The 26286-nt window shown below is 47.4% G+C and overlaps 1 protein-coding gene across 9 annotated transcripts in view; it reads right to left on the bottom strand.

Moving 5' to 3' along the window:
- Window positions 1-20086: 20086 nt before the first annotated feature.
- Window positions 20087-26286, bottom strand: part of KCNK4 (potassium two pore domain channel subfamily K member 4) — a 716641-nt gene continuing 710441 nt past the window's right edge. For 5 of the 9 annotated variants that reach the window (XM_068261287.1, XM_068261290.1, XM_068261288.1 and 2 more), the window contains exon 7: window positions 20090-20805. In XM_068261287.1, the coding sequence (XP_068117388.1) occupies window positions 20323-20805 (483 nt within the window). In that variant the 3' untranslated portion in view covers window positions 20090-20322. Of the gene's footprint in view, window positions 20806-26286 lie in introns of all 9 variants that reach the window. The other 4 variants (XM_068261282.1, XM_068261283.1, XM_068261284.1 and 1 more) reach the window with 2 other exon arrangements.

Genomic DNA, 26286 nt, shown 5'->3' with positions numbered 1-26286 from the left:
GAACCCACCTCACTGCATATACCTAGCATCCCCACGAGATGGACAAAATGGACAAACCAGGTAGAGGAAGAGGTAGAGGCAGACCCAGAGGAAGGCCACCTGGCACCAGCAGGTCTGTGCGAGGTCATGTTGATGTGATTTTGTGCGGCCCTGGTCCAAAGTACAGTGCTCATAAGAAGGCACGTGCCATCACTTCCCAAGATTGTCAGGACGTGCTTGACTATTTAACACGGAACTCCTCATCTCCCGTAGCCACCAGCGCTGCTACAAGCACCACATCTGCTGCATTTGACACTTCGCAGGAGTTATGTGGTGTGGAAATCACTGATTCACAGCCAATACCTCTACAACAAGATAAAGGCGCTAAGCAAGTTACACCACCTCATACGTCTGAGTAAGGTGACGATAGTATGGACGTAACGTGTGAGGAGGGGGATGATAAAGTACCTGGTGTTGGTGCAGTTTTGGAGGTGTCTGAGGAAAGTGAAGCTGGGCAGGAGGATTATGATGACGATTATACAGATGCCACGTATGTTTCCAATAGAGGAGGTGACCAGGGGGACAGTTCAGAGGGGGAGTCAGAGAGGAGTAGGAGGAGATGAGTCCATGAATGAAACAGAGGGAGCTCGTCCTCAGAAACAGCTGGGGGCGGTGTCCGGCGCCATGTATCGCCAGCTATGGACAGCCAGCCAACATGCCCTTCAACGTCATCTGCTGATTCCACCATAGTGCCATCACCCCAGGGGGGCTCAGCGGTTTGGAAATTTTTTAACGTGTGTGCTTCAGATCGGAGCAAAGCCATCTGTTGTCTCTGCCTCTGCCTGTTGTCTCTGCCTCACGTAGGGACATGTGCCTTACAAAGGCACCTGGAGAAAAGGCACAAACAGCTATGACAAGAACACCTGAGGAAAAAGCAGCACCCAAAAAAAAAGCCACCCTCCGCCTCCTCTTCCTCCTTCACGTGCATCATCTTCAGCCGCTTTCTCCCTTGCACCTTCACAGCCACCCTCCTCCACACTGCCTCTGCTCTTGAGCGGTTCCTTCTCCTCTGCCTACAGCAGCCAGGTGTCCGTGAAGGAAGCCTTTGAGCGGAAGAAGCCCATTTCTGTCAGTCACCCTCTTGCCCGGTGTCTGACAACTGGCGTGGCGGAACTATTAGCTCGCCAGCTATTACCATACATGCTGGTGGAGTCTGAGTCTTTCCATAAATTTGTGGCCATTGGGACACCACAGTGGAAGATACCAGGCCGCAATTATTTAAAAAAAAAAGGCCATACCCAAACTGCACCGTGCAGTTGAGAGGCAAGTGGTGTCATCTCTGGCGAAGAGCATTGGGTCAAGGGTCCACCTGACCACGGATGCCTGGTCTGCCAAGCATGGGCAGGGCCGCTACATTATGTACACAGCCCATTGGATCAACCTGGTGACCGATGGCAAGCAGGGAGTACGTGGCTGCGCGGCGGACCAACTTGTGACACCTCCACAGCTTGCAGACAGGCCTCCTGCCACCTCCTCTCCTTCTCCTCCTGCTACATCCTCTTCGCTGTCATCCTCCTCCTCCTCCTTGGCTGAGTGGCAGTTCAACTCTAGTGGTGCCATCTCCTCCTCTCCAGCTACACAGCCCCATCTCCCCACAGCCTACGCTGCATGCCAGGTATGACGGTGTCACGCCATTTTAGACATGTCTTGCCTCAAAGCGGAGAGTCACACTGGACCAGCTTGAGATCTGCAACGGGGTGTGTGACAATGGCAGCAATCTCCTTTCCGCTTTGAATTTTGGGAAAGCTGACACATGTACCCTGCATGGCACATGTGCTGAATCTGGTCGTTCAAAGATTTGTGTCAAAATACCCAGGCTTAGAGGACATCCTAAAGCAGGCCAGGAAGTTGTGTGGACTTTTCAGGCGGTCTTACAAGGCCATGGCACGCTTTGCGGACATTCAGCGGAGAAACAACTTGCCGGTGAGACGCTTGATATGCGATAGCCCTACTCGCTGGAATTTGACCCTGCTCATGTTCTCTCACCTGCTAGACCAGGAGAAAGCCGTCACCCAGTACCTGTACAATTACAGTAGAAGGACACAATCTGGGAAGATGGGGATGTTGTGGCCCAACAACTGGACACTGAAACGAAATGCATGCAGGATCATGCGGCCGTTCGAGGAGGTGACCAACCTGGTGAGTCGCGCTGAAGGCACCATCAGCGACTTGATCCCCTACGCTTACTTCCTGGAGCGTGCCGTGCGTAGAGTGGTGGATAAAGCTGTGGAGGAGCGTGAAGAACAGTTATGGCAGGAGGAGTCGTGGGAGAAATTTTCATCTGAACTAGATGTTTCCTCAACACCTGTGGCAGCACAGAGGGGGAGGAGGAGGAAGAAGAGGAGTCGTGTGGGGAAGAAGAGGAGTCAGACTCGGATGATGAGGAAGGTGTTTCTGTGGAGGAGGAAGAGGCGGCGACAGAAGAACAACCGCAGCAGCCGTCACAGGGGGCTTCTGCTGCTCCATGTTCCCGTGGTATTGTTATTGGCTGGAGGGAGGAAGAGGACTTACACAACGTCACTCAGGAAGAGCAAGAGGAGATGGATAGTACGTCTAGATCCGACTTTGTGCAGATGGCCTCTTTCATGTTGTCCAGCCTGTTGAGGGACCCCCATATAAAAAAACTCAAGGGGAATGACCTGTACTGGGTGGCCACGCTACTAAACCCTCGGTACATCATACACACCTTGTTTAACAGACATTCATCTGCAGATCAGATCCACCATGGATGGATCTGATCTGCAGATGATTGTCTGGATGGATGGATGGATTTTCAGATCTGCAGATGATTGTCTGATCTGCAGATGAATGTCAGTTAAACAAGGTGTGCATGATGATCTGCAGATCTCATAGACTATGAATGCAATTTGCAGGAACGGACCTTTGGCAGGAACAGATCTTTTGCAGATACTGATCTTTTTTGTCTGTACAGCATCTGTGTGTGAAGCATCTTGCAAAGATTTTTTTCTGATGGGGAGTTCAGCTCCATAGAAAATACTGTGAAGGTATGGCTCTTATACTACATGAAGGGTGGTAAGATTGGTCTGTGATATTTCATTTTCCAAAGACTATAGTCTGATGTGTGTATGAGCCTTTAGTCTGTCCCCACACACAGCATCTCTGCCTGCAGGCCGCTTGCCTTCTCCGTCACCACCAACAGGGTCCACGACTCTAGGCGTATTCCTGAATTTTTAAGGCCGCTGCTAGCAGCGGACGCTATACTAATTTTTCTGGTGCGTGTACATGCCTGCCTAATTTTTCTGGCTGCACTGCGGGCAGCTGCAACAAAAAAACAAAAAGGTATGTACATGTGCCCATTCCCCTTCGTGATCATTACCTTTCCGCGGTGAAGGGGCTTGCGTATCACAATGAAGCAATGACCGCCGGCTATATGAGTGTCTCGGGTGGGGATGGCACACCAAAGATAATAAGGTCGTTGCTTCATTGTGGTCAGTCCAAATTTGATGAGCTGAACAGTCACTGTTGTTCTATCATTGAGCTACCACAGCCCGGCGACCATATGGGCTTGAAAACCGCCACGGCCTGCACTCTCGCCATGTTGCGCACCAGTCCAGCATGGCCGTCACTACGTAAACAACCATTTGCGGTGCGTTACACAGTGAGTTTGGTGTGTCAGTGTGAAGCAGTACTCTAATTACACTCCCTGATTGATGTATACACATGCAAGATGTTTGAAAGCACTTTAGGCCTGCAATTTAGCATTGAATGTGATTTCTGCCCCTAAAACGCTGCTTTGCGTCAAATCCAGATTTTTCCCCGGGACTTTTGGCATGTATTCCACTCCGCCATGCCCCATTCCAGGTGTTAGACCCCTTGAAACATCTTTTCCATCACTTTTCTGGCCAGCATGAGTGTTTCCAGTTTTTAAAGTTCGCCTCCCCATTTGCGCGAACCGAACCTTCCGCGAAAGTTCACGAACTGGGTTCGGAACGTTCGCGACATCTCTAAATGGCAATTCCTTGCTTCTTTGTAATTGCCCCTTGAACTGATTTCAGTTCTGTCCTTTATGTTAAACTTGATAGGAGCTGGAGAAAATATATTTGACCAATCAGTGGACGATGAAAAACACACAAACAGCCCAGCATTGACCTCTTTGTCAATCTCTGGTCCTGTCCACAACAAAAACCAAAAAGAAACGTTTACCACTCTGCAGCCGCGGCGAAGCACACCTGGATTGGTCAACTCCTTTTTTTCCACCTCCTGTACACCCTTATGTACTGTTCCCCCCTTCCTATATTGGGAACTCATGTTGCACCACTGTTTAAGATGCATCACTTAAAGGAATAATCCCATAAGTAACCCTGTCCAGATACCACTCTGATCCGTTCTTGCAAATCATTCCCCGAGAAATATCTGACATCTATGTGTCTCCATGTACCTTGCTTGAAAACACTTCCTATGATCTCAGTAACCATGATTGTCTCATAGCAACTGCTTGTTTCACATATTCTGGCATTCTTTTTCCCCGTGCCCAGACTCTGGGAAAATAATCTGGAAGCAGATACTCAGTTGAGTGTCTTTGTCCCCTCTATGGATCCCCCGATCAGCTTCTCCGTGCAAGGTGCCCATTTGCACAGCCCTGATGTGGATCCCTGGCCCCCTCCCTCGCTGACATGACTCTAGCTTGCCAGCTTCCATGAGCATTGAGGGCGTGCCTTTTCATGGGCTCTTCCAGCACCCCCCTTTCCTCCACCTACGGAAACTTCATACGTCATGAATGTTGGGACAGCCCTTCCCTGAGCTGCTATGCTCTCGCCGCCAAAAAAAAACACACACTGGCACACACAGGGGCGTGCTGCATTCCTTTCCTTTTCACCCAGCACAAAAAAAAAAACTCTGCTATCCCGTTTAAAAAAAAACAGCAGACCTTGAAACTGAGATGGAACCCTTCAGCAAACTTCCATACCCCTGGCATAGCCATCTTTCACTCAACTGACATTCCAACATACCGCTGCAAATAACATCACATTCTCTTCTCACATTTTATGCTGCCTAAACTTCTACCATACATACTACTCATACATAAGCTGCAAACTCACGCTTGAGCTAAACCCACACTGGAGCTGAGAGCTGCTGCTGCTCTAGCCCCCCCCTCCCCAAATACTCACGGGGAGGGGGTGAGGATTTTGCATCAAAGAAAAATAACACACAGCACAGCACAGAATGCATTATAAAGAACTTGTATATTAACAAACAAACAACAACTTGCCTGAACATCCTGACATTCCTTCGAATCGAACGACAGTTCATACAGCTGTGGCAAATTTTCTCACTGATCTCTCTTCTGACCAGTGGTGCTCAGCAGAGCTCGAATATTCGAGTAGCTCGAATATTCGATCTCTTTTTCAGCTATTCGAGCTCGGTATTCGAGCTCCGAATAGCTGCAGCTATTCGAATGGGCTATTCGCGTACACTCGAATAGCCCATTCACTATTCGAGCTATTCGAGCAAACGGCGCTATTCGAGCTCGGTACCGAGCTCGAATAGCGTCATAGCCCAGATTGATGTCCTTAGAGCCAATCAGAGGGCTCCCAGGCCCTCTGACGGCAGCCAATCACAGAGGGGGACCCTGGCCAGCCCCTACCCTATAAATAGCGGCCGCCATGTTACGTTTCTCCGTCCTTGCCTGAGACTTGCATAGAGAGAGAGTTGCTCCTTTGTGCTTTGGCTTAGCAAGAGCTTTATTGTGGTCATTTACCTAGCGTTTTTGCTCACATACACCTCCTATACACACCTATATTGTTGTTAGTTAGTTAGACATTGTATTTTAGTTAGTAGCTTTTGTGTTACATAGAGACAGGCCAGCTGCTGCAGGCTTACAGCTTTAGGCCTCAGGGCCTGCCTGTGTGGGCAGCTGTCCTCCTGTCCTCTGTTTATTTCTCTCTATTCTATACCAGTATTTCTGCTGTCCTTTACTACTGATTGTATTAGTATTGTAGTTATATACTGTAACTGTACTAGGACACTCAGTCACTGTTCATAGGCTACTAGCTCCTGCGTGTGTGCACTCACTGTCTGTGTACACACTACACACACTCTATTTCCAAGTTCTGATAACTAATTGATTATTGTAATTGAATATTGTAATTAGTTAGTTGTACTCACTGTTACTACTTACTGTACTAGGAGTCTCGGACACTCAGTCACTGTTCATAGGCTACTAGCTCCTGCGTGTGTGCACTCACTGTCTGTGTACACACTACACACACTCTATTTCCTTCTGATAACTGATTGATTATTGTAATTAGTTAGTTGTACTTACTGTTACTACTTACTGTACTAGGAGTCTAGGACACTCAGTCACTGTTCATAGGCTACTAGCTCCTGCGTGTGTGCACTCACTGTCTGTGTACACACTACACACACTCTATTTCCTTCTGATAACTGATTGATTATTGTAATTAGTTAGTTGTACTTACTGTTACTACTTACTGTACTAGGAGTCTAGGACACTCAGTCACTGTTCATAGGCTACTAGCTCCTGCGTGTGTGCACTCACTGTCTGTGTACACACTACACACACTCTATTTCCTTCTGATAACTGATTGATTATTGTAATTAGTTAGTTGTACTTACTGTTACTACTTACTGTACTAGGAGTCTAGGACACTCAGTCACTGTTCATAGGCTACTAGCTCCTGCGTGTGTGCACTCACTGTCTGTGTACACACTACACACACTCTATTTCCTTCTGATAACTGATTGATTATTGTAATTAGATAGTTGTACTTACTGTTACTACTTACTGTACTAGGAGTCTAGGACACTCAGTCACTGTTCATAGGCTACTAGCTCCTGCGTGTGTGCACTCACTGTCTGTGTACACACTACACACACTCTATTTCCAAGTTCTGATAACTGATTGAGTTAGTTGTACTTACTGTTACTACTTACTGTACTAGGAGTCTAGGACACTCAGTCACTGTTCATAGGCTACTAGCTCCTGCGTGTGTGCACTCACTGTCTGTGTACACACTACACACACTCTATTTCCTTCTGATAACTGATTGATTATTGTAATTAGTTAGTTGTACTTACTGTTACTACTTACTGTACTAGGAGTCTAGGACACTCAGTCACTGTTCATAGGCTACTAGCTCCTGCGTGTGTGCACTCACTGTCTGTGTACACACTACACACACTCTATTTCCTTCTGATAACTGATTGATTATTGTAATTAGTTAGTTGTACTTACTGTTACTACTTACTGTACTAGGAGTCTAGGACACTCAGTCACTGTTCATAGGCTACTAGCTCCTGCGTGTGTGCACTCACTGTCTGTGTACACACTACACACACTCTATTTCCTTCTGATAACTGATTGATTATTGTAATTAGTTAGTTGTACTTACTGACTGTTACTACTTACTTACTTACTGTACTAGGGACACTCACTCAGTCACTGTTCATAGGCTAGCTCCTGCGCGTGTTTGCGCGTGCGTGCACTCACTGTCTGTAGTGTACACACACTAAATTTACTTGTGATTACTACTGATTATTGTAAGTTGTAACTGCTAGTTGTACTTCCTGACTGTTACTACTTACTTACTGTACTAGGGACACTCACTCAGTCACCTCACCCACCAACCCACTCCATTAAAGTACTCCACTTTTCACCCGCCCTTTTAAAAAACTTTTGTCTATACGCCCAAAACATCGAAGATGTCTGGAAGTGGCAGCCAGCGCGGTTTGGGCAAGGGGAAGGGCAGCAAGGGAATCAGGAGGAGAGGGAGCAGCATTGTGGCAAGCCGCGGGCGCAGGCGCGCCACCATGCACAGTTCCGCAGCAGCAGCGTCAGTGGCTAACATTCCTCCCATAGCCACTGGCCGTGGACGCCTTGGGCGCCGCCCAGCAGGAGCATCTGCAACTCACGCTGCAGAGACACAGCAGCAGCAGCGTGTAGCACCTGCTCCGATTTTCCTCCAGTCGGGTCGGAAACGTCCCATTGAGGAAAAGCATGCAGACACTGTGGTGCAACTCATGACGGAGGATGAGCAGCCCGCCATCAGCTCTGCATCTGAGGCCTCCACCCTCACCACCACCACCCCTGTTCGCAGCAGCCGCCCAGCAGGGTCTGGGGAGGAGGCCAGTTCACCGTCACTCGCCGACCTGTCATTCAGCAGTCTTTTGACCCCAGGCATCATGAGTAAATTGTCTGCTGTTGTTGGCGATCTTGAGGAGGAGATGCTGATGGGCACTTTGGGGGATGAGGGATTGGACAGCAAGACTGTGGCGACAGTCAAGCAGCCCATCCATGCATCAGGAGAGGAGTTTGGGGGGTCCTCTTTCCAGCAGGACATGTTTCAGGAGGGGGAGGATGTTGATGACCCGGTGACAGACAGAGACTGGGTGCCACCACCTCCAGGGGATGTCGTCCTCAGCAGCTCTGAGGAGGAGGAGGAGGAGGATGCTCTTGTGGGCCTTGCAAGGAGGCGCATCATTGCAAGCATTGGCAGCAGCAGTAGGCAGGTCCCACAGCCTGCTGGTGTCTCAGGCTCAGCAGCAGCAGCAGCAGCATCTGCCAGTACCACCACCAGCCGCACCCAAGCCTCCCAAGCCCCCCCCCCCCCCCCCAAACCACCACAGGGAGACAGGCAGCAGCGCTTCCATGCCGTAGGGGGATGTTTCTGTCACCAATCTGGCGCTTTTTCACCATGCCCACAGTGTACAGCAAGTACGCCACTTGCAACCACTGTCAGCGAAAGTTGAGCAGAGGTGCAGACCCCTTAAAGTTCTGCACCAGCTCGCTCATCAACCACCTTGCTGCGAAACATTTCCACCAGCATCAGGAGTTCCAGAGGCTGAAGGCATCTGGTGCTGGCAGTGGCACCACACCCATCACTGCACAGCCTTCAGCAGCAGCAGCAACAGCAGCCACCCGCCCTCCTGCTCCTCCAGCAGCACCAGCAGGAGTGCGGAAACGCACTGCTCCTCCCCCCTCTGCAACTCCTGCCGCCGACACTGAGGCCTGTTCTGGCAGCCAGTCCTCAGTGGCCTCCTCCGCTGTGTCTGCTGATTCCCGTGCCAGCAAAAGGCCACGCCAGAGCCTTTTGAGCGAGTCCTTCCAGGGGGTGGTTAGGGCTCTGCCTCCCAGCAGCCGTCGCGTGCGGCAGCTGAACGGCTTGCTGGCACGGGCCATGTGCTCCCAACTCCTGCCGTACACGCTCGTGCAGGAGGGGAGCGACATTCGTGCGCTGCTTGCTTGCGCAGCCCCAGACTGGCAGCTCCCCAGCAGACACTTTTTCTCCCGCAAGGCCATTCCTGCACTGCACCGCTTTGTGATGGCCAATGTGGAGCGAGGGCTGGAGCACGCGGTTGGTGAAAGGGTCCACGTCACCATGGACTCCTGGAGCAGCCGCTTCGGGACAGGCCGCTACCTGTCCTTCACTGTCCACTGGGTCAGCTTGGTGGAAGGGGGTGAGGATGGGAGAGCAGCAGCGGGCACAGCAGCAGCAGCAACACAGTGGGTGGTGCCACCCCGCAGGGTCAGGGGAACTGCAGCAGGTTCCTCCGATCCTCTGCCATCCTCCGGCACACCTGGCCAAACCCCCCGCCTCAGCAGCAGCGTGAAGGCCCGCCACTGCCAAGCGCTGCTGCACTTGGTCAGCCTTGGGAAGACCAAGCTGACGGCAACCCATGTGTTGGCCAAACTCCAGGAGCAGGAGAGGATTTGGCTGACCCCCAGGGGCCTCAGAGTCGGAGAGGTGGTGGCCGACAATGGGGCCAATCTGGTTGCCGCAATAGACAGGGGAAACCTGACCCACATCCCCTGTCTTGCCCACGTGCTGAACCTGGTGGTGCAGAAGTTCTTGCGCACCTACCAGGGGATGGGCGAACTGCTGGAAACGGCAAGGAACGTTGTGCGTCACTTCCGGCGCTCGGCTGCAGCCTGTGCGAGCCTGGAAGACGTGCAAAAGGAGCTGGATCTGCCACGCCATCGGCTGATCCTTGACGTTCCGACTCGCTGGAACTCCACCCTGGCGATGTTGGAGCGTCTGGTTGAACAGAAGCGCGCTGTCAAACAGTACCTTGAATGTAGATAGAGAGATGCACATAAGTCGGCACTGCTGTACAGATCGTGTATTTAATCTTCACAAGTGGCATACATCAGAAGAGTTCAAAATTAGAACAACAAGTGAACATACCATATTCAGGAGGCTGTGAGCTGACGGTGGGTGCAGGGCACAGAGTAGCCTTACGGCCGTTTCACGCTGGCAATGCGCTTCTACGGAGGCTGTGAAATGCAGGTGGGCTGGCCAGGTACATATACCCTTCCGTGCGGCGTGTTTCCGCTTTTCGGGGCCGCCCCTAACACTCCCTGCGAGCCTATTACGTGCTGGGACGCATCATGCGTTCCAGCACCGTCTCGGGAGGGAGATGACGCCATACAGTACGGATGGTTATGCAGGCCAAACTCGTATTAGCTGGCTGCAATACCATTGCGAGATATGTCATCCGCACCGTTGTTGGCGCCATCATGTGGCCAGAAACTAAACTGCTGCTAATGTGCAAAAGTGCATATAATCACAGTGGAATTAATATTACTAAACTAAAAATATCTATACATAGGATATTGATATAAATATATATGACAAAAGGTAAAAAGTTGCCCTGAGTATAGAGCAACATATTATAGTGTCATAGTGATGTGATAAAAATGCACATTCATAATGGGCATAGTTAGGAGGGGAAGAGTGAAATTCTGGAAGTATTAAATCAGTTATATAATCATATAAGCATATGCATATATATTATTATTCTCATTGGACAATCATTTAGTTAATAAATCGAGCTTCTGCTGTAATTAGGAACTATCCCAGGGGGTGCTGAATGGTGGACTGGGAAGGAAAGGATGGGGGAGGGGATGGTGGGAATAGGGAGTGGGGGGCGGGGAGAGGACAGGGAGGAAGGAACGGGGAAAAGGAGAGGGAAAGGGAGGAGGATGGGGACAGGGAAGGAAGAGGGGGGGGGGGAAAGGGGGGGGGGGGGGAAAGGGAGGGGGGGGAAAAAAGGAAGGTAAGGGAAGGGGGAGTGCGGCAAGGGCTTGTCTGGGCAGGACTAAGAAAGAGGGAGGTGGAGAACCACCCAACTCTCCAACCGTAGCAGGCCAGTATGATTTTTAGGGGTCTAGAAAACATGACATGTCCGTATAATCATTCAGGCCTAGTGAGCCCATAGCGTCAGTCCTCAAAATCAGGAGCACTTCTTCTCTTTTGAGTTTTTTCTCTCGATCGCCCCCTCTTCTTAGTGCAGGTATGTGTAGAATTCCTGCAAACCTCATGACTGTGGGGTCACCATTGTGTGTATCCCGAATATGTTTAATTAATCTAGGAGATCCATGTCCCGATTTAATTGAGTTGAAATGCTCCCTAAAACGTCTGGTCATTGGTCTCGTAGTTTCCCCCACGTAAAATCGGTTACATGGGCACCATATAGCATAAACGACGTATTTTGTCTGACACGTAAAAAAAGTGCTCGCTTTCCGTCGCACTGATCCTAATTGAAAACTGTTGCCGACGTTCATCTGATTACATGAGAGACAATGACCACACTTATAATTCCCATGGGGTTTGAGTTGGTCTAACCAGGTGTTTTTGTGTGGGGTATTAAATTCACTTCTACTGATGAATGAGCCCACTGTAGGGGCACGCCTGAAGGAGAAGAGGGGGCCCTCGATTACCATAGGTTTAAGCAGAGGGTCTCTTAGAAGAATGTCCCAGTTCTTGATAATTGTTGATTTAATCTGATTAGCCATTGCTGTATAGTCGAAGGATAGTGGTACTTTTCTTGACGTCATATTAGACTTTCTTTTTGCATTCGTCAGCAGCAATTTCCTGTCTTGGGAGTTCGCTTTTTTAAAAGCCTGTTGGATTAGATCCTCTTTATAACCCCTTGCCAACAGTCTTCCGCCCAGCTCCTCCGACTGCCGACGAAAATCGTCGTCGAGTGCGTTGTTGCGGCGTAGTCGAAGGAACTGGGCGTATGGAAGAGTACGGGTAACATGCTCCGGGTGGAAGCTGGTATGGTACAGCAGCGCATTGGATGCTGTTGCCTTACGAAAGCCTCTTGTGATTAGGTGACCGTCTTGAATTATCAATTCAAGATCTAGGAAAGCCATTCTATCATGCGCTATGTTGGCAGTGAAGGCCATATTTGCCTCATTGGCATTAATATAATGCATAAAATCCTCAAAGGTGGCACAAGTCCCAGACCAAAACACCAGTACATCGTCCACGTACCTGGACCACGCCCCAAGCTGACCGCGAAAGGGGTTGGTGGGGGAGTGTATATACTCCTCTTCCCACCAAGCAAGGAACAAATTAGCATAAGTACAGGAAACTGCTGTCCCCATAGCGGTACCCGATGTCTGCCAGTACCATTTCCCGTCGAATACAAAGGAATTGTGAGTTAATACAAACTCTAAACATTCACATATGAAATTTTTGAAGTTCTCATTTTTATCTGTGCGATCCAGGAACTTCCTGATCGCTGCAAGACCCAGATTATGGGGAATTCTGCTATACAGGCTCTCCACGTCGATGGCCGCAATATAGTCACCTTCATGCCATGGATAATCCTCAATTCCTTTCAGGACATCCATGGTGTCTACCAAATGGGAGGGGACCAAATTAAGTAGTGGCCTCAGGACGTGGTCCAGATACCTGGACAACCTTTCCGTGATCGACCCCATCCCAGAAACGATGGGGCGACCCGGAGGGTTGGTCTGGGACTTGTGCACCTTCGGTATATGGTACCAGATAGGTTTAATGGGAAAATTGGGAAGTAAATCACTGGCTAATTTGGGTGTTATAGTTCCCTGTTCGGCTCCTTTTCTTAAGAGGGACCTAAGCTGATTCTGGTACTTAATTGTTGGATCGGAGGATAGATGCTGGTATGTTGTGGTGTCTTGCAATTGTCTCAGGGCCTCTTCCCGATATTTATCTGCTGACATCACTACGATAGATCCTCCTTTGTCGGCCCGGCGTATCTGCAAGTCTGTGCGATTTTGTAGCCATTTAAGGGCTCTTGTTTCTTTAGCAGAAAGGTTGCGGTCAGCTTTAGGGTAGATCTCGGCTTTGAGGTCTTTCTCTACGATTTTCTGGAAAATGTCCAGGCTGGAACCTGCCTGAACAGGAAATGGTGCTAAGGATTTGCAGGGTCTAAAGCTCCCTTCCATATTGAGAGTTTCCTCTAGATTTTGTTCTTCTAGATCCTTTAATATATCCAGGTTCTGTTGATCTTGTTTAGTCCATTCAATCCCTGGGCTGAATCCCAAGGGACTGACTTTGGTGTCGCCCCAACACATGGTGTGTGGTTGCCTGATTGGTTGATCTTTTTTAAGGAACTGTAGTTTGATATTCAAGCGTCGAATATTTTTATATAGATCCACTTTAAACTTGGCGAAATCAAAATCAGTAGATAAACTGTAGTTTAATCCTTTTCCTAGTAGTTCTTCTACTCCATCAGGGAGTGGGATGTCTGAAAGATTAAGGACCTGCAGGGAATCGTTTTCTGGAGCAATGGATAAATTTAATTTCTCCTTCGTTTCTGATTCTTGGGATATCTCTTGTCCTCCCACTGCAGGTGTCTTCCCTTTCTTTTCTGTCTTGGATTTGCCTCTTCCCCTCCTCGTGCCCCGCCTAAAGGGCGAGATTGCTGCTCAAGGTTGGAGTTACCGTTCGGTTTCTCAGGACGGGTATTTTCGTTCTTCTTTTCCTCGTCACTGGAGTCCGTGTCTGTTGTCCAGTGTCCTTTCCCCTTTCTCGGGGTTCTCGGTTTGCCTGCTCTTTGCCAGGAAAAGTACTTTCTCTGCTGGTAGTCGTCTTTGTCGCGTTGAAATTTGCGCAATTTGCGTTCTTTAATTGCGTCCTGGACGACTGTTAACTTTTGATCTATTTTCTTTAGCACTTTGGAGTAGTGGGTGCGTTCCACCAGTTCCTGGTACCTGAGTTTGGTGATCTCAATTTCCTTGAGTGTTTTGACGTGTTCCTTTTTGGTTCGTTCCAGCACAATATCTTGCAGCTTAACTGCTAGTTCAAGATAGGCTGTCTTCCATTTATGAACAAACTCCTCATCGTCCTTGTACTCAGACGGCTCGACGTATCTTCTAAAGCCACGTGCCGTGATTTTATCGTCCTTATATTGTTGTAATGTTGTTAGGGTCCAAAATAGTTTAACTTCCTTTTCACTCAGCCTCACTAAGTTTGTTTCAGCAACCCTAGCACCCACCGTTTTATTTGAAGTAGATGACGTAGCTTGATTCTTAAAGAAATCCTTAATGTCACTTCTGCCACTAGCGACCGCTAGTCCCTCTGTTTCATCCGCACTATCTGTGCTTACTTCATCCGATTCAATTTGATAATCGGGATCACGACTTGCAGTAGTGGACATACTGTGTGCTCTGGCTGAGCGAGAGTAAGTGCAATGTTAGAGCGGGGAGAGGAAGGGAGAAGGCCGGCACTACAGTACACTATGCATGGAGGAGGGATCTTGGCAGTAACTGCAGCCTCTTTCCACGAAAACAGCGTGCTCTGGCTTGTAAATAGAGTCACTGGAATGTAGATAGAGAGATGCACATAAGTCGGCACTGCTGTACAGATCGTGTATTTAATCTTCACAAGTGGCATACATCAGAAGAGTTCAAAATTAGAACAACAAGTGAACATACCATATTCAGGAGGCTGTGAGCTGACGGTGGGTGCAGGGCACAGAGTAGCCTTACGGCCGTTTCACGCTGGCAATGCGCTTCTACGGAGGCTGTGAAATGCAGGTGGGCTGGCCAGGTACATATACCCTTCCGTGCGGCGTGTTTCCGCTTTTCGGGGCCGCCCCTAACACTCCCTGCGAGCCTATTACGTGCTGGGACGCATCATGCGTTCCAGCACCGTCTCGGGAGGGAGATGACGCCATACAGTACGGATGGTTATGCAGGCCAAACTCGTATTAGCTGGCTGCAATACCATTGCGAGATATGTCATCCGCACCGTTGTTGGCGCCATCATGTGGCCAGAAACTAAACTGCTGCTAATGTGCAAAAGTGCATATAATCACATTTATCACATCACTATGACACTATAATATGTTGCTCTATACTCAGGGCAACTTTTTACCTTTTGTCATATATATTTATATCAATATCCTATGTATAGATATTTTTAGTTTAGTAATATTAATTCCACTGTGATTATATGCACTTTTGCACATTAGCAGCAGTTTAGTTTCTGGCCACATGATGGCGCCAACAACGGTGCGGATGACATATCTCGCAATGGTATTGCAGCCAGCTAATACGAGTTTGGCCTGCATAACCATCCGTACTGTATGGCGTCATCTCCCTCCCGAGACGGTGCTGGAACGCATGATGCGTCCCAGCACGTAATAGGCTCGCAGGGAGTGTTAGGGGCGGCCCCGAAAAGCGGAAACACGCCGCACGGAAGGGTATATGTACCTGGCCAGCCCACCTGCATTTCACAGCCTCCGTAGAAGCGCATTGCCAGCGTGTAACGGCCGTAAGGCTACTCTGTGCCCTGCACCCACCGTCAGCTCACAGCCTCCTGAATATGGTATGTTCACTTGTTGTTCTAATTTTGAACTCTTCTGATGTATGCCACTTGTGAAGATTAAATACACGATCTGTACAGCAGTGCCGACTTATGTGCATCTCTCTATCTACATTCCAGTGACTCTATTTACAAGCCAGAGCACGCTGTTTTCGTGGAAAGAGGCTGCAGTTACTGCCAAGATCCCTCCTCCATGCATAGTGTACTGTAGTGCCGGCCTTCTCCCTTCCTCTCCCCGCTCAAACAGTACCTTGCCCTGGCCACTGTTTCCGCCGCTCAGAGAAGGGACAAGACCAGCAACATCCCGTCCATCGTCCCCGATGATGACTGGAGGCACATGCAGCAGGTGTGCTTAGTGCTGGCTCCCTTTCTGCAGGCCACTAACATGGTGAGCAGGGACCATGCTATGGTCTGCGAGTGGGTGCCCCTGGTTTGTCTGCTGAACAGGGCCCTCGATGCTTTGCTGGAACAGGGAGCGGCAGCCTTGGACCAGCAGGAGCGGCAAGCAGCTGCACAGTCCACCTCTGAGGGGGAGGAGGAGGAGGACTTGGTGGAGGTCCCTGACCTTGCTGCTGATGAGGGGGATCAGCACAGTGCAGCTGAGTTGGTGCGGGGGTGGAGAGAGGATGAGGCTGACGAGGCAGAGGAGGAGGATGAGGACAGCAGCACTGCCGTCGATGTGCCAGCAGACGTGGCCCGCCTCTTCCCAATGGCAGCGCACATGCTGACGTGCCTGCGCAGAGACCCCAGGGTGATCCAGATGAAGCAGAGGGAGGACATCTGGATCAGCATGATGTTGGACCCACGCCTCAAGGGGAAGTTGAGCCAGTTCCTGCCGCCTGCAGGAGGAGACCCAGCGCAACAAATAAGGAGCTTGCAGCAGGCCCTTGTTGAGCGCTTGGAGGAAGCCTTCCCCCAGCCTTCCACCCCCACTGTCCAGCAGCCAGCACAGAGGCAGCAGCAGGTGCCTGCATCCAGCAACAAGCGCCCCACAGACCTGCTGTCTCTCAGCCACGAGCTCTACAGGACTGTAGAGGCTCCGGCAGCAGTGACTAGAGAGGAAGTGCATGCAGCAGCATCCTCCACCGGTCACAGCCAGCGCCTGACCCGCATGGTGGCTGACTACATGGGGTCCTACAGCGGGCTTGACAGCGATGCCCCTGTTGATCCCATGGAGTATTGGGTCAAGCGCCTGGAGATCTGGAGCGAGCTGGCGCAGTACGCCCTGGAAGTGCTGTCCTGCCCCCCTTCCAGCGTGCTGTCCGAGCGCTGCTTCAGTGCAGCTGGTGGTGTGGTCACCGAGAAACGCTCACGTCTGTCTCACAAGTCTGTGGACAGACTGACGTTTCTCAAGATGAACCAGGCGTGGGTGGAAGGCGAGTTCCTGGCCCCTGTTGTCGGCGAGAGGGGGACATGAACTGGCTAAGAACCATCGTTAATGTGCCTTACCACCCTTTACCACCTCCTGGCTCCTGCTCACTAAGCCAGCCTGGTTCACTTTGACTATTACGTCGCCTGCAGCCACACATTTTACACCTACAGTGGGCTGCTGTGTACTGCCCTTCTGCTGTCTGTCTGTGTTTCCCACTGCCAGGGTACACAGATTTACCTTCTGCTGCCACTCTGCCACCAGCTATTACGTCAAACAATAGCTATATATCTGTGTAATTTGTTTTACAAACAAAACCAAAAAACCATAAAAAAAAAAAAAAGGTTTAATTTTTCTGAGGTGCCCGGGTTGAAAACTGTGTTGTCCTAGTTGTGTATTGGACACGATGTGGGCTGCACGACCGCTGTCTAGGACCTCCTGTTGTGTTCATTTACGGCCTGGTATCACCGCTAGGTACCAGGGCTATTATGTCACGCTGCCTGCCTGCTGCCACACTCACACTACTCCTCCATTCCTCCTGATGATGCTGCTGTCTGTCTGTGTTTCCCAACGCCAGGGTACACAGATTTACCTTCTGCTGCCACTCTGCCACCAGCTATTACGTCAAAAAATAGCTATATCTGTGTAATTGGTTGTAAAACCAAAACTCCAAAACCATAAAAAAAAAAAAAAGGTTTAATTTTTCTGAGGTGCCCGGGTTGAAAACTGTGTTGTCCCAGTTGTGTATTGGACACGATGTGGGCTGCACGACCGCTGTCTGGGACCTCCTGCCTGCTGTGTTTATTTACAGCCCTGGTATCACCGCTAGGTACCAGGGCTATTATGTCACGCTGCCTGCCTGCTGCCACACTCACACTACTCCTCCATTCCTCCTGCTGATGCTGCTGTCTGTCTGTGTTTCCCAACGCCAGGGTACACAGATTTACTTTCTGCTGCCACTCTGCACCAGCTATTACGTCAAACAATAGCTGCTCACATTACTCCTCCATTCCTCCTGCTGCTGCTGCTGCTGTCTGTCTGTCTGTGTTTCCCAACGCCAGGGTACACAGATTTACCTTCTGCTGCCACTCTGCCACCAGCTATTACGTCAAAAAATAGCTATATCTGTGTAATTGGTTGTAAAACCAAAACTACAAAACCATAAAAAAAAAAAGGTTTAATTTTTCTGAGGTGCCCGGGTTGAAAACTGTGTTGTCCCAGTTGTGTATTGGACACAATGTGGGCTGCACGACCGCTGTCTGGGACCCCCTGCCTGCTGTGTTTATTTACAGCCCTGGTATCACCGCTAGGTACCAGGGCTATTATGTCACGCTGCCTGCCTCATTGACTGCCTGCTGCCACACACTCATCCTCCTCCTCCTGCTGCTGAATTTACCTCCTGCTGTCTGTGTGTTTCCACTGCCAGGGAGCACATACAATGGCGCTTCCAACATGCGTGCGCCACCAGCTATTTGTTACGCTCAAAAATAGCTGCATTTCTTTAAAAAAAAAATTTGAAAAGAGAAATAAGTGAAGAAGAAGACGATATAGAAGAAGATGAAGAAGATGAAGAAGAAGAAGATGAAGATGATGAAGAAGAAGAAGATGAAGAAGAAGAAGATGAAGATGATGAAGAAGAAGAAGATGAAGATGATGAAGAAGAAGAAGATGAAGAAGATGAAGATGAAGAAGATGAAGAAGAAGAAGATGATGAAGAAGAAGATGAAGAAGACGATGAAGAAGATGAAGAAGAAGATGAAGAAGATGAAGATGAAGAAGATGAAGAAGATGAAGAAGAAGAAGATGAAGATGATGAAGAAGAAGAAGATGAAGAAGAAGATGAAGATGATGAAGAAGAAGAAGATGAAGAAGATGAAGAAGATGAAGAAGATGAAGATGATGAAGAAGATGAAGAAGAAGAAGAAGATGAAGAAGTTGAAGATGAAGTAGATGTAGAAGAAGAAGAAGAAGAAGATGAAGAAGATGAAGAAGATGAAGAAGAAGATGAAGAAGATGAAGAAGAAGATGAAGAAGAAGATGAAGAAGATGAAGAAAAAGAAGATGAAGAAGAAGAAGATGATGATGAAGAAGATGAAGAAGAAGAAGAAGAAGACAATATAAAAGAAGAAGAAGATATAGAAGAAGATATAGAAGAAGAAGATATAGAAGAAGAAGATATAGAAGAAGAAGAAGAAGAAGAAGAAGATATAGAAGATAAAGAAGAAGAAGAAGAAGTATATACAGTACTGAACAAATTTCTGGACACAACTTCTCTTTTCAACTTTTTTTTTTTAAAGGAACATCCCCACATAATCACTTGCTGTTGTTACTTGGAAAAAAAGAGGTTTCTTGCATCATTCACCCTCAAAACAAGTGTTGGAAGCTATTTAAGGCCATTTCGAATAGTCAGCTCGAATAATGAGCTCGAATACTGACTCGAATAGTGAGCTCGAATTCCGAGGTCGAATCGAATAGTAAAAATTATTCGACTCGAATATTCGACTGATCTCGAATAATTTACTATTCGAATTCGACCTAACTCGAATTTTGAAAAGGGGTATTTGAGCACCACTACTTCTGACGTCTCCTCTGGAGCTCAGAGACCCCGCACAGTGGACCCATGTGTTCCCCTCACGGCAATTTGCCTGGCCGCGCCCAGGATCGCTCCTACTCCGGATCCTGTTTTGGCAGTAACTGTGTGTACGGCACAGCTTATGACGTCCTAGAGATCCGCTGCTGTAGTATTTGAACTTCCTCCGCACTCACTTATCCCTTCTCGATAAGCTTCCAGCGTCCTCTCCGTTTTTTTTGCTGTGAAAGTCCTTGATAGACTGATATCTCTGGCCCCGGACCTTATCTTTTTCTGCGAGACAGCACTGGGTTTCGGCACCAATTATAAGAATCTATATGTTGGTTGCTAATGGCAACAACACTACGCCTTCGTTCGGCACCATATCACAGGAAGTCTTATCTGACATTTTCCAATTTTAAGCATAGGTTTCCTTTCTGATGCAGCAGAAGGAATTTTAACAAAATACTATGACACAAATATTTTAATATTTTTAAATTCTTTATGTTTGTTTTCTCTATAGCAGTCCAATAATGTTTCAAATATACAAATAAATATCAAAATAGGCTGTCTAAAGAAATGAGACGTTTCTACACAGCCATAAAACTAAGATATTAAAAAAAAAAAATCAAAACATAAGTTCATAAACTTAATTTTTTTTTTCACTGGGTTTATTTTATTGCACTGTAGGAAAGAGAGTGGCACTTTGGTAACATACATTTTTTTAAAGCTGAATTCTAAGAACAAGAACAGGTGCAATTTTTCTAACTACTCTCTCCTTTATCACGATTCCTTGGAACCATAATGCTCCGTCCATCTGTTCTCCTCTTTTTTTTGCTTTTAGACACTCTGCCTTTCTTCCCTCTTTTATCTCCTATTTCTCCTTCTCCTATTCCCATCTCATTCTGACTATCAGAGGATTCATCAATGAAAGCCATATTTTCACCCCACTCCATTGCTTGTGTTTCACCATCCTCTATTTGCAGTGCAGAGGAGAGTGAAGGTACTTGTGGAATAATGGGCATACAAGTTGGAAGCGTTTGTGGATCTTCATTTTCTTCTTCTTCTTGTTCACCCACTTTCTCACCCTCCACTTCTTCATCCTCATCTTCTGCTGAATTTCTTATAGCCCCTTTCTGATGCAGCATTCGGTCTTGAAAATTAAGGCTTATTCCACGGTGGGGAAGTTTGATATCAGCAGTCATACTTGCTGTCCAATTTGCTGCATGGGCAGTTAGGCCCCCCATCTAAAAGAGAAAGTAAATAATGTCTGCAATGAGCCTTAAAGTGTAACTGTAGGGCATAAAATAGAAAAATCAATTCTTTATTTTTATCTGGTAAACAAGTAATAAGGATGTTAACTAGGTAATCCAAAAGTTAAAATCACTATTATTTTCTTGTTGATAAATGATCATCCCTCAGTTTACCTGACTCTTATTTGGTACACACAACATTTGGTATGCAAAAAGGAAGTTGCAGGGCATGCTGGGTTTTGCTTCTCTACTTCCCCTCAGACTTAAAGGTGAACTGAAGTAAGAGGTATACGGAGGCTGCCATATTTATTTCCTTTTAATCAATACCAGTTGCCTGGCAGCCCTGCTGGTCTATTTCTCTGCAGTAGTATCTGAATAACACCAGAAACAAGCATGCAGCTAGTCTTGTCAGATCTGACTTTAAAGTCTGAAACACCTGATCTGCTGCATGCTTGTTCAGGGGCTATGGCTAATAGTATTAGAGGCAGAGGATCAGCAGGGCTGCCAGGCAACTGGTATTGCTTAAAAGGAAATAAATATGGCAGCCTCCATATACCTCTCTCTTCAGTTCCCCTTTAAAGAGAATCTGTACTCTAAAATTCTTACAATAAAAAGCATACCATTCTATTAATTATGTTCTCCTGGGCCCCTCTGTGCTGTTTCTGCCACTCCCTGCTGCAATCCTGGCTTGCAATTGCCAGTTTTAGGCAGTGTTTACAAACAAAAGACATGGCTGCTAACCAGCTTGTGATAGGCTGAAAGGAGCTCAGTCTGTGACTCACACAGAGCCTGCAGGAGATGTGGAGAGGGTGTGTATAGTTTCTATGCTATCACAAGCAGAGCAGCACATACCTGCCTGAGTGCCTGAGCCAAACAAAGCCATCATAGGAAAGAAGATTAGATTATATAACAGAGATAATACAGCCACTGTGCAACTAGGAAAGGCTGCAGTAAGACAGACCACATTAGAACAGGTATAGCAACTTATAGGATAGAAGAAATAAGGCTGAACAGTTTGTTACAGAGTCTCTTTAACTAATACGGCCTGATTGGCTGAAGCTTCTTTCCCTCCTGTTTTCCCCTCCCACACCTCTGTTCCGCTTTGATTGGCCAGTATTTCACATGCTGAGACAATGCACTTTCTATAGTGAAGGGCTGCCAATGCATATACAATTAGGCAGAGGAGAGTAAGGTAGTAAATGACATCATGTTTGGCTTCAAAATAGCCACACATAAATTGGGAAAGGATATTCTCTTTTTTTTCCCTGCCATCGTCCCCTCGCGGGGAGCGAGCAGGGAATCGGCGGAAGCAAGATCCGTCCTGTCTGATCTTATCAATTGAGCCGCATCAGCGGCTCGATTGATAAGGAGGATCGGAGCCGCATCTACGTGTGTAGATGCGGCTTTAAACCTGAGGAGATGCTCATAGCAAGGTATGTGAAAGGAGATATGATGGCAGCAGTTTGCTGTCACTGTCAGGCCAGGCACACATGATTCAGCCTAGTCTGGACAAAAGACTAAATGGGAGAGCCATTGTAATCATCTTACATAGTTACATAGTTATTTTAGTTGAAAAAAGACATACGTCCATCGAGTTCAACCAGAGAACAAAGTACAACACCAGCCTGCTCCCTCACATATCCCTGTTGATCCAGAGGAAGGCGAAAAAACCCTTACAAGGCATGGTCCAATTAGCCCCAAAAGGGAAAAATTCCTTCCCGACTCCAGATGGCAATCAGATAAAATCCCTGGATCAACATCATTAGGCATTACCTAGTAATTGTAGCCAAGGATGTCTTTCAACGCAAGGAAAGTAGGGATGGTCGGAAATTCCAATTTCCGATTCCGCGGTAAATCCGCATTCCGCCATTGCCAATTACCGATTCCGCTTTCCGCTACCAGAAATCGCGGAAATTCCGCCCGACTTTAACATCGATTTTCTCAAAAACTATAAGGTCTTTTTGAAAACTTTATGTTTCATCTTGTTCACAAGATCCTGTTTAATAAACCCTGAAAATTTGGTGTTTCTAGGACTTACGGGGGCTTTGCTATTAACCGCTAAAGTCGGCGGATTTTTACTGTAATGTAAAATGCAGAAAATCTGCATCTGCCTATTTTCTGCACTTTACATTACAGTAAAAAATCTGCCGACTTTACCGGTTAATAGCAAAGTCTGCGTAAGTCCTAGAAACACCAAATTTTCAGGGTTTATTAAACAGGATCTTGTGAACAAGATGCAAAAAAACAAAAAAAAGTTTTCAAAAAGAGCTTATAGTTTTTGAGAAAATCGATGTTAAAGTCAAGCGAAATTTCCGCGATTTCCGGCGGAAATTTCCGTGATTTCCGGCGGAAATCCGCCTATCGGCACTTGGATTACCGATTTCCGCATTCCGATGTGGAAATGCAATTTCCGATCGGAATTTCGGAAATTGCATTTCCGTGGAATCCGAATGAGCATCCCTAAAGGAAAGCATCTAAGCCCCCTTTAAATGCAGGTATAGAGTTTGCCATAACGACTTCCTGTGGCAATGCATTCCACATCTTAATCACTCTTACTGTAAAAAACCCTTTCCTAAATAAATGGCTAAAACGTTTTTCCTCCATGCACAGATCATGTCCTCTAGTCCTTTGAGAAGGCCTAGGGACAAAAAGCTCATCCGCCAAGCTATTATATTGCCCTCTGATGTATTTATACATGTTAATTAGATCTCTTCTAAGGCGTCTTTTCTCTAGACTAAATAAACCCAGTTTATCTAACCTTTCTCGGTAAGCGAGACCTTCCATCCCACGTATCAATTTTGTTGCTCGTCTCTGCACCTGCTCTAAAACTGCAATATCTTTTTTGTAATGTGGTGCCCAGAACTGAATTCCATATTCCAGATGTGGCCTTACTAGAGCGTTAAACAGGGGCAATATTATGCTAGCATCTCGAGTTTTTATTTCCCTTTTAATGCATCCCAAAATTTTGTTAGCTTTAGCTGCAGCGGCTTGGCATTGAGTACGATTATTTAACTTAACGGACAAAATTACGATTATTTAACTTGTTGTCGATGAGTATTCCTAAGTCCTTCTCCAAGTTTGATGTCCCCAACTTTATCCCATTTATTTTGCAAGCAAACAGAAGAAAGCAGGAAAGCTGGCACTGCTGCAAGTGTTCGGTTTATTATAGCATGGATAAAGTGCAGACCTGCAACATCTTGCAAAAATAGCATGGAAAAACATATACCCTGGTGAGAGGAGGCGTAGGTGGTGGTGGGTGCTGGGCACAGGATGCCTGACGGCCGTTTCGCGCTGGATAGCGTTTCTACGGAGGCTGCAACCATATTGGGCAAAGGCTTCTGGTTAAATACTGTCCAGAGCCGGCGTCTAGCGTTACTTCCGGTGGCAGCGCCGCCCATACTTCGCTTTGCGTCAACGTACTTCACAGGCGTATGTAGATCCGCATAGCGCCTGTAACGTACGCATGTCTATTGGGTACATGTGTACAGCATTATTATGCATACGGCGCATGGGTAAAAATGGTCGCATAGGGTAGGTGAAAAACTCCCCCTAGCGGCCAAACATGGGAAGGGCCCGACTCAGACAAACCCACACCTTAGGTTCAAAGGTGGGAAGAAAGAAAGAATGGGAAGGGGAAAGGGAAGGGGGACCAAGTGAGGCAGAAAAAAATTAGGATGAAAGATCAGGAGATCCTGAATAAGTGAGATAAAGTGAAACCCTTGGTGTCAGTGTGACCGAGTCGTGCTCCATAAAAATTCAAAATGTATAAGTTGAGAGCACATTATGCTATATGAAGCTAAACACAAGTGCCAATAAAAAGGGGGGGAAGGAAATAGGGAGGCAAGATTATATGGGGAAGTAAAATAGCCCACATCCCCTTGGCGGATTGCCGCCAACAGGGATGAGCATAACATGGATGATAAAAGGGAGAGGGTGGGTAAGCAACTGGTATTTGCACCGTCCTCCAAAATAGTAGCAATATAAAAGATGGTAGGTTACATAAAGAGCATTAAACATCAGGATAAACAAGACATGATATAACAGGACACCCAGGAAGGACCAGAGGTAGGGGAGGAGGGAAAGGTCTCAAGGGTCAAGGAAGCATGACAAGTCTGTATGGTCATTAAAACCTAAAGGTCCCATGGCTCCTGACAGAAGGATTAGCATTGCATCTTCTCTTTTTAATTGTTTCTCCTTGTCCCCACCTCTAGACACGGGTGGGACATGGATGATTCCTGCAAACTTCAACTTAGTAGGGTCATTCCAATGACTTTCTCGCATATGCTGGATTACCCTTGGAGAACCTTTTCCAGATTTCAGAGAGTTAAAATGTTCTCTGAAGCGTTCATTAATTGATCTCGTCGTCTCCCCTATATAGAATCTACCACAGGGGCACCATATTGTGTAAACAACAAATCGTGTTTGACATGTAAAGAAAGACCGCACGGTTCGTCGAAGTGGGCCAATATGAAATTGGCAACCCACTGTCATCTGACTACACGATTTGCACGATTTGCAATGTCCACATCTGTGGTTACCCCGGGAGCCGGCCTCACGCAGCCAATCGCTTCCACTTGCCGTTTTGAACTCGCTCCTGCTCACTAACGAGCCTATTGTGGGTGACCTTCTGAAAGAGAATAGTGGTCCTTCAGTCACTAGGGGCTTCAGCATGGGGTCTCTGGGTAGAATGTCCCAATTATTTTTGATCACTTTCTTTAGGTGGTCTGCCATGTTCGTGTAGCCGAAGGAGAAGGGAATTTTATGTTGTGTGGCAAGATTTGTTGTTTTCCTTCTTAGGAGGTCTGATCTTTTGATATGATTGCTTTTACTAAAAGCCTCTTGAATTTCTTATTCCTTGTATCCTCTAGCCAACAATCTCACCAACAGTGCCTCAGATTGTTTGCGAAAATCCGCATCGTTTGCATTATTGCGGCGTAATCTGAGGAACTCGGAGTAAGGCAGAGTCCGGGCAACGTGGGCGGGGTGAAAACTCAATTTATGCAGTAGAGCGTTACTTGCTGTGGGTTTGCGATATCCCTTAGGTATTAAACTGTTCCCACTAGCTGTCAACTCAAGGTCGAGGAAAGCAATTGTCTCTGGGTGAATGTCAGCCGTGAAGGCCATATTGACAACATTACAATTAATGTAAGATAGAAAGCTAAAAAAGGAATCACGAGTCCCGGACCAAAATACCAAGATGTCGTCCACATACCTGGACCACATCCTGAGGATCGTCCTGTATGGATTGTCCTCTGAATGTATAAAAAGTTCTTCCCACCATGCTAGGCATATGTGCAGGAAACCGCCGTCCCCATGGCGGTGCCCGCCACCTGCCAATACCATCTCCTATTAAAAAGAAAGGCATTGTGGGTCAATACAAACAGAAGGCAATCACAGATAAAGTCTTTACAGATAAAGTCTTTCCCATTTATTTTGTATGGTGCTAGACCATTGGTACGACCAAAATGCATGACT

Source organism: Hyperolius riggenbachi, chromosome 11, assembly GCF_040937935.1.
Source record: "Hyperolius riggenbachi isolate aHypRig1 chromosome 11, aHypRig1.pri, whole genome shotgun sequence".
NCBI classification, from domain to species: Eukaryota; Metazoa; Chordata; class Amphibia; order Anura; family Hyperoliidae; genus Hyperolius; species Hyperolius riggenbachi.
Note: the sequence above shows the minus strand (reverse complement) of the source record. Positions and strands in the feature narration are given on the sequence as shown.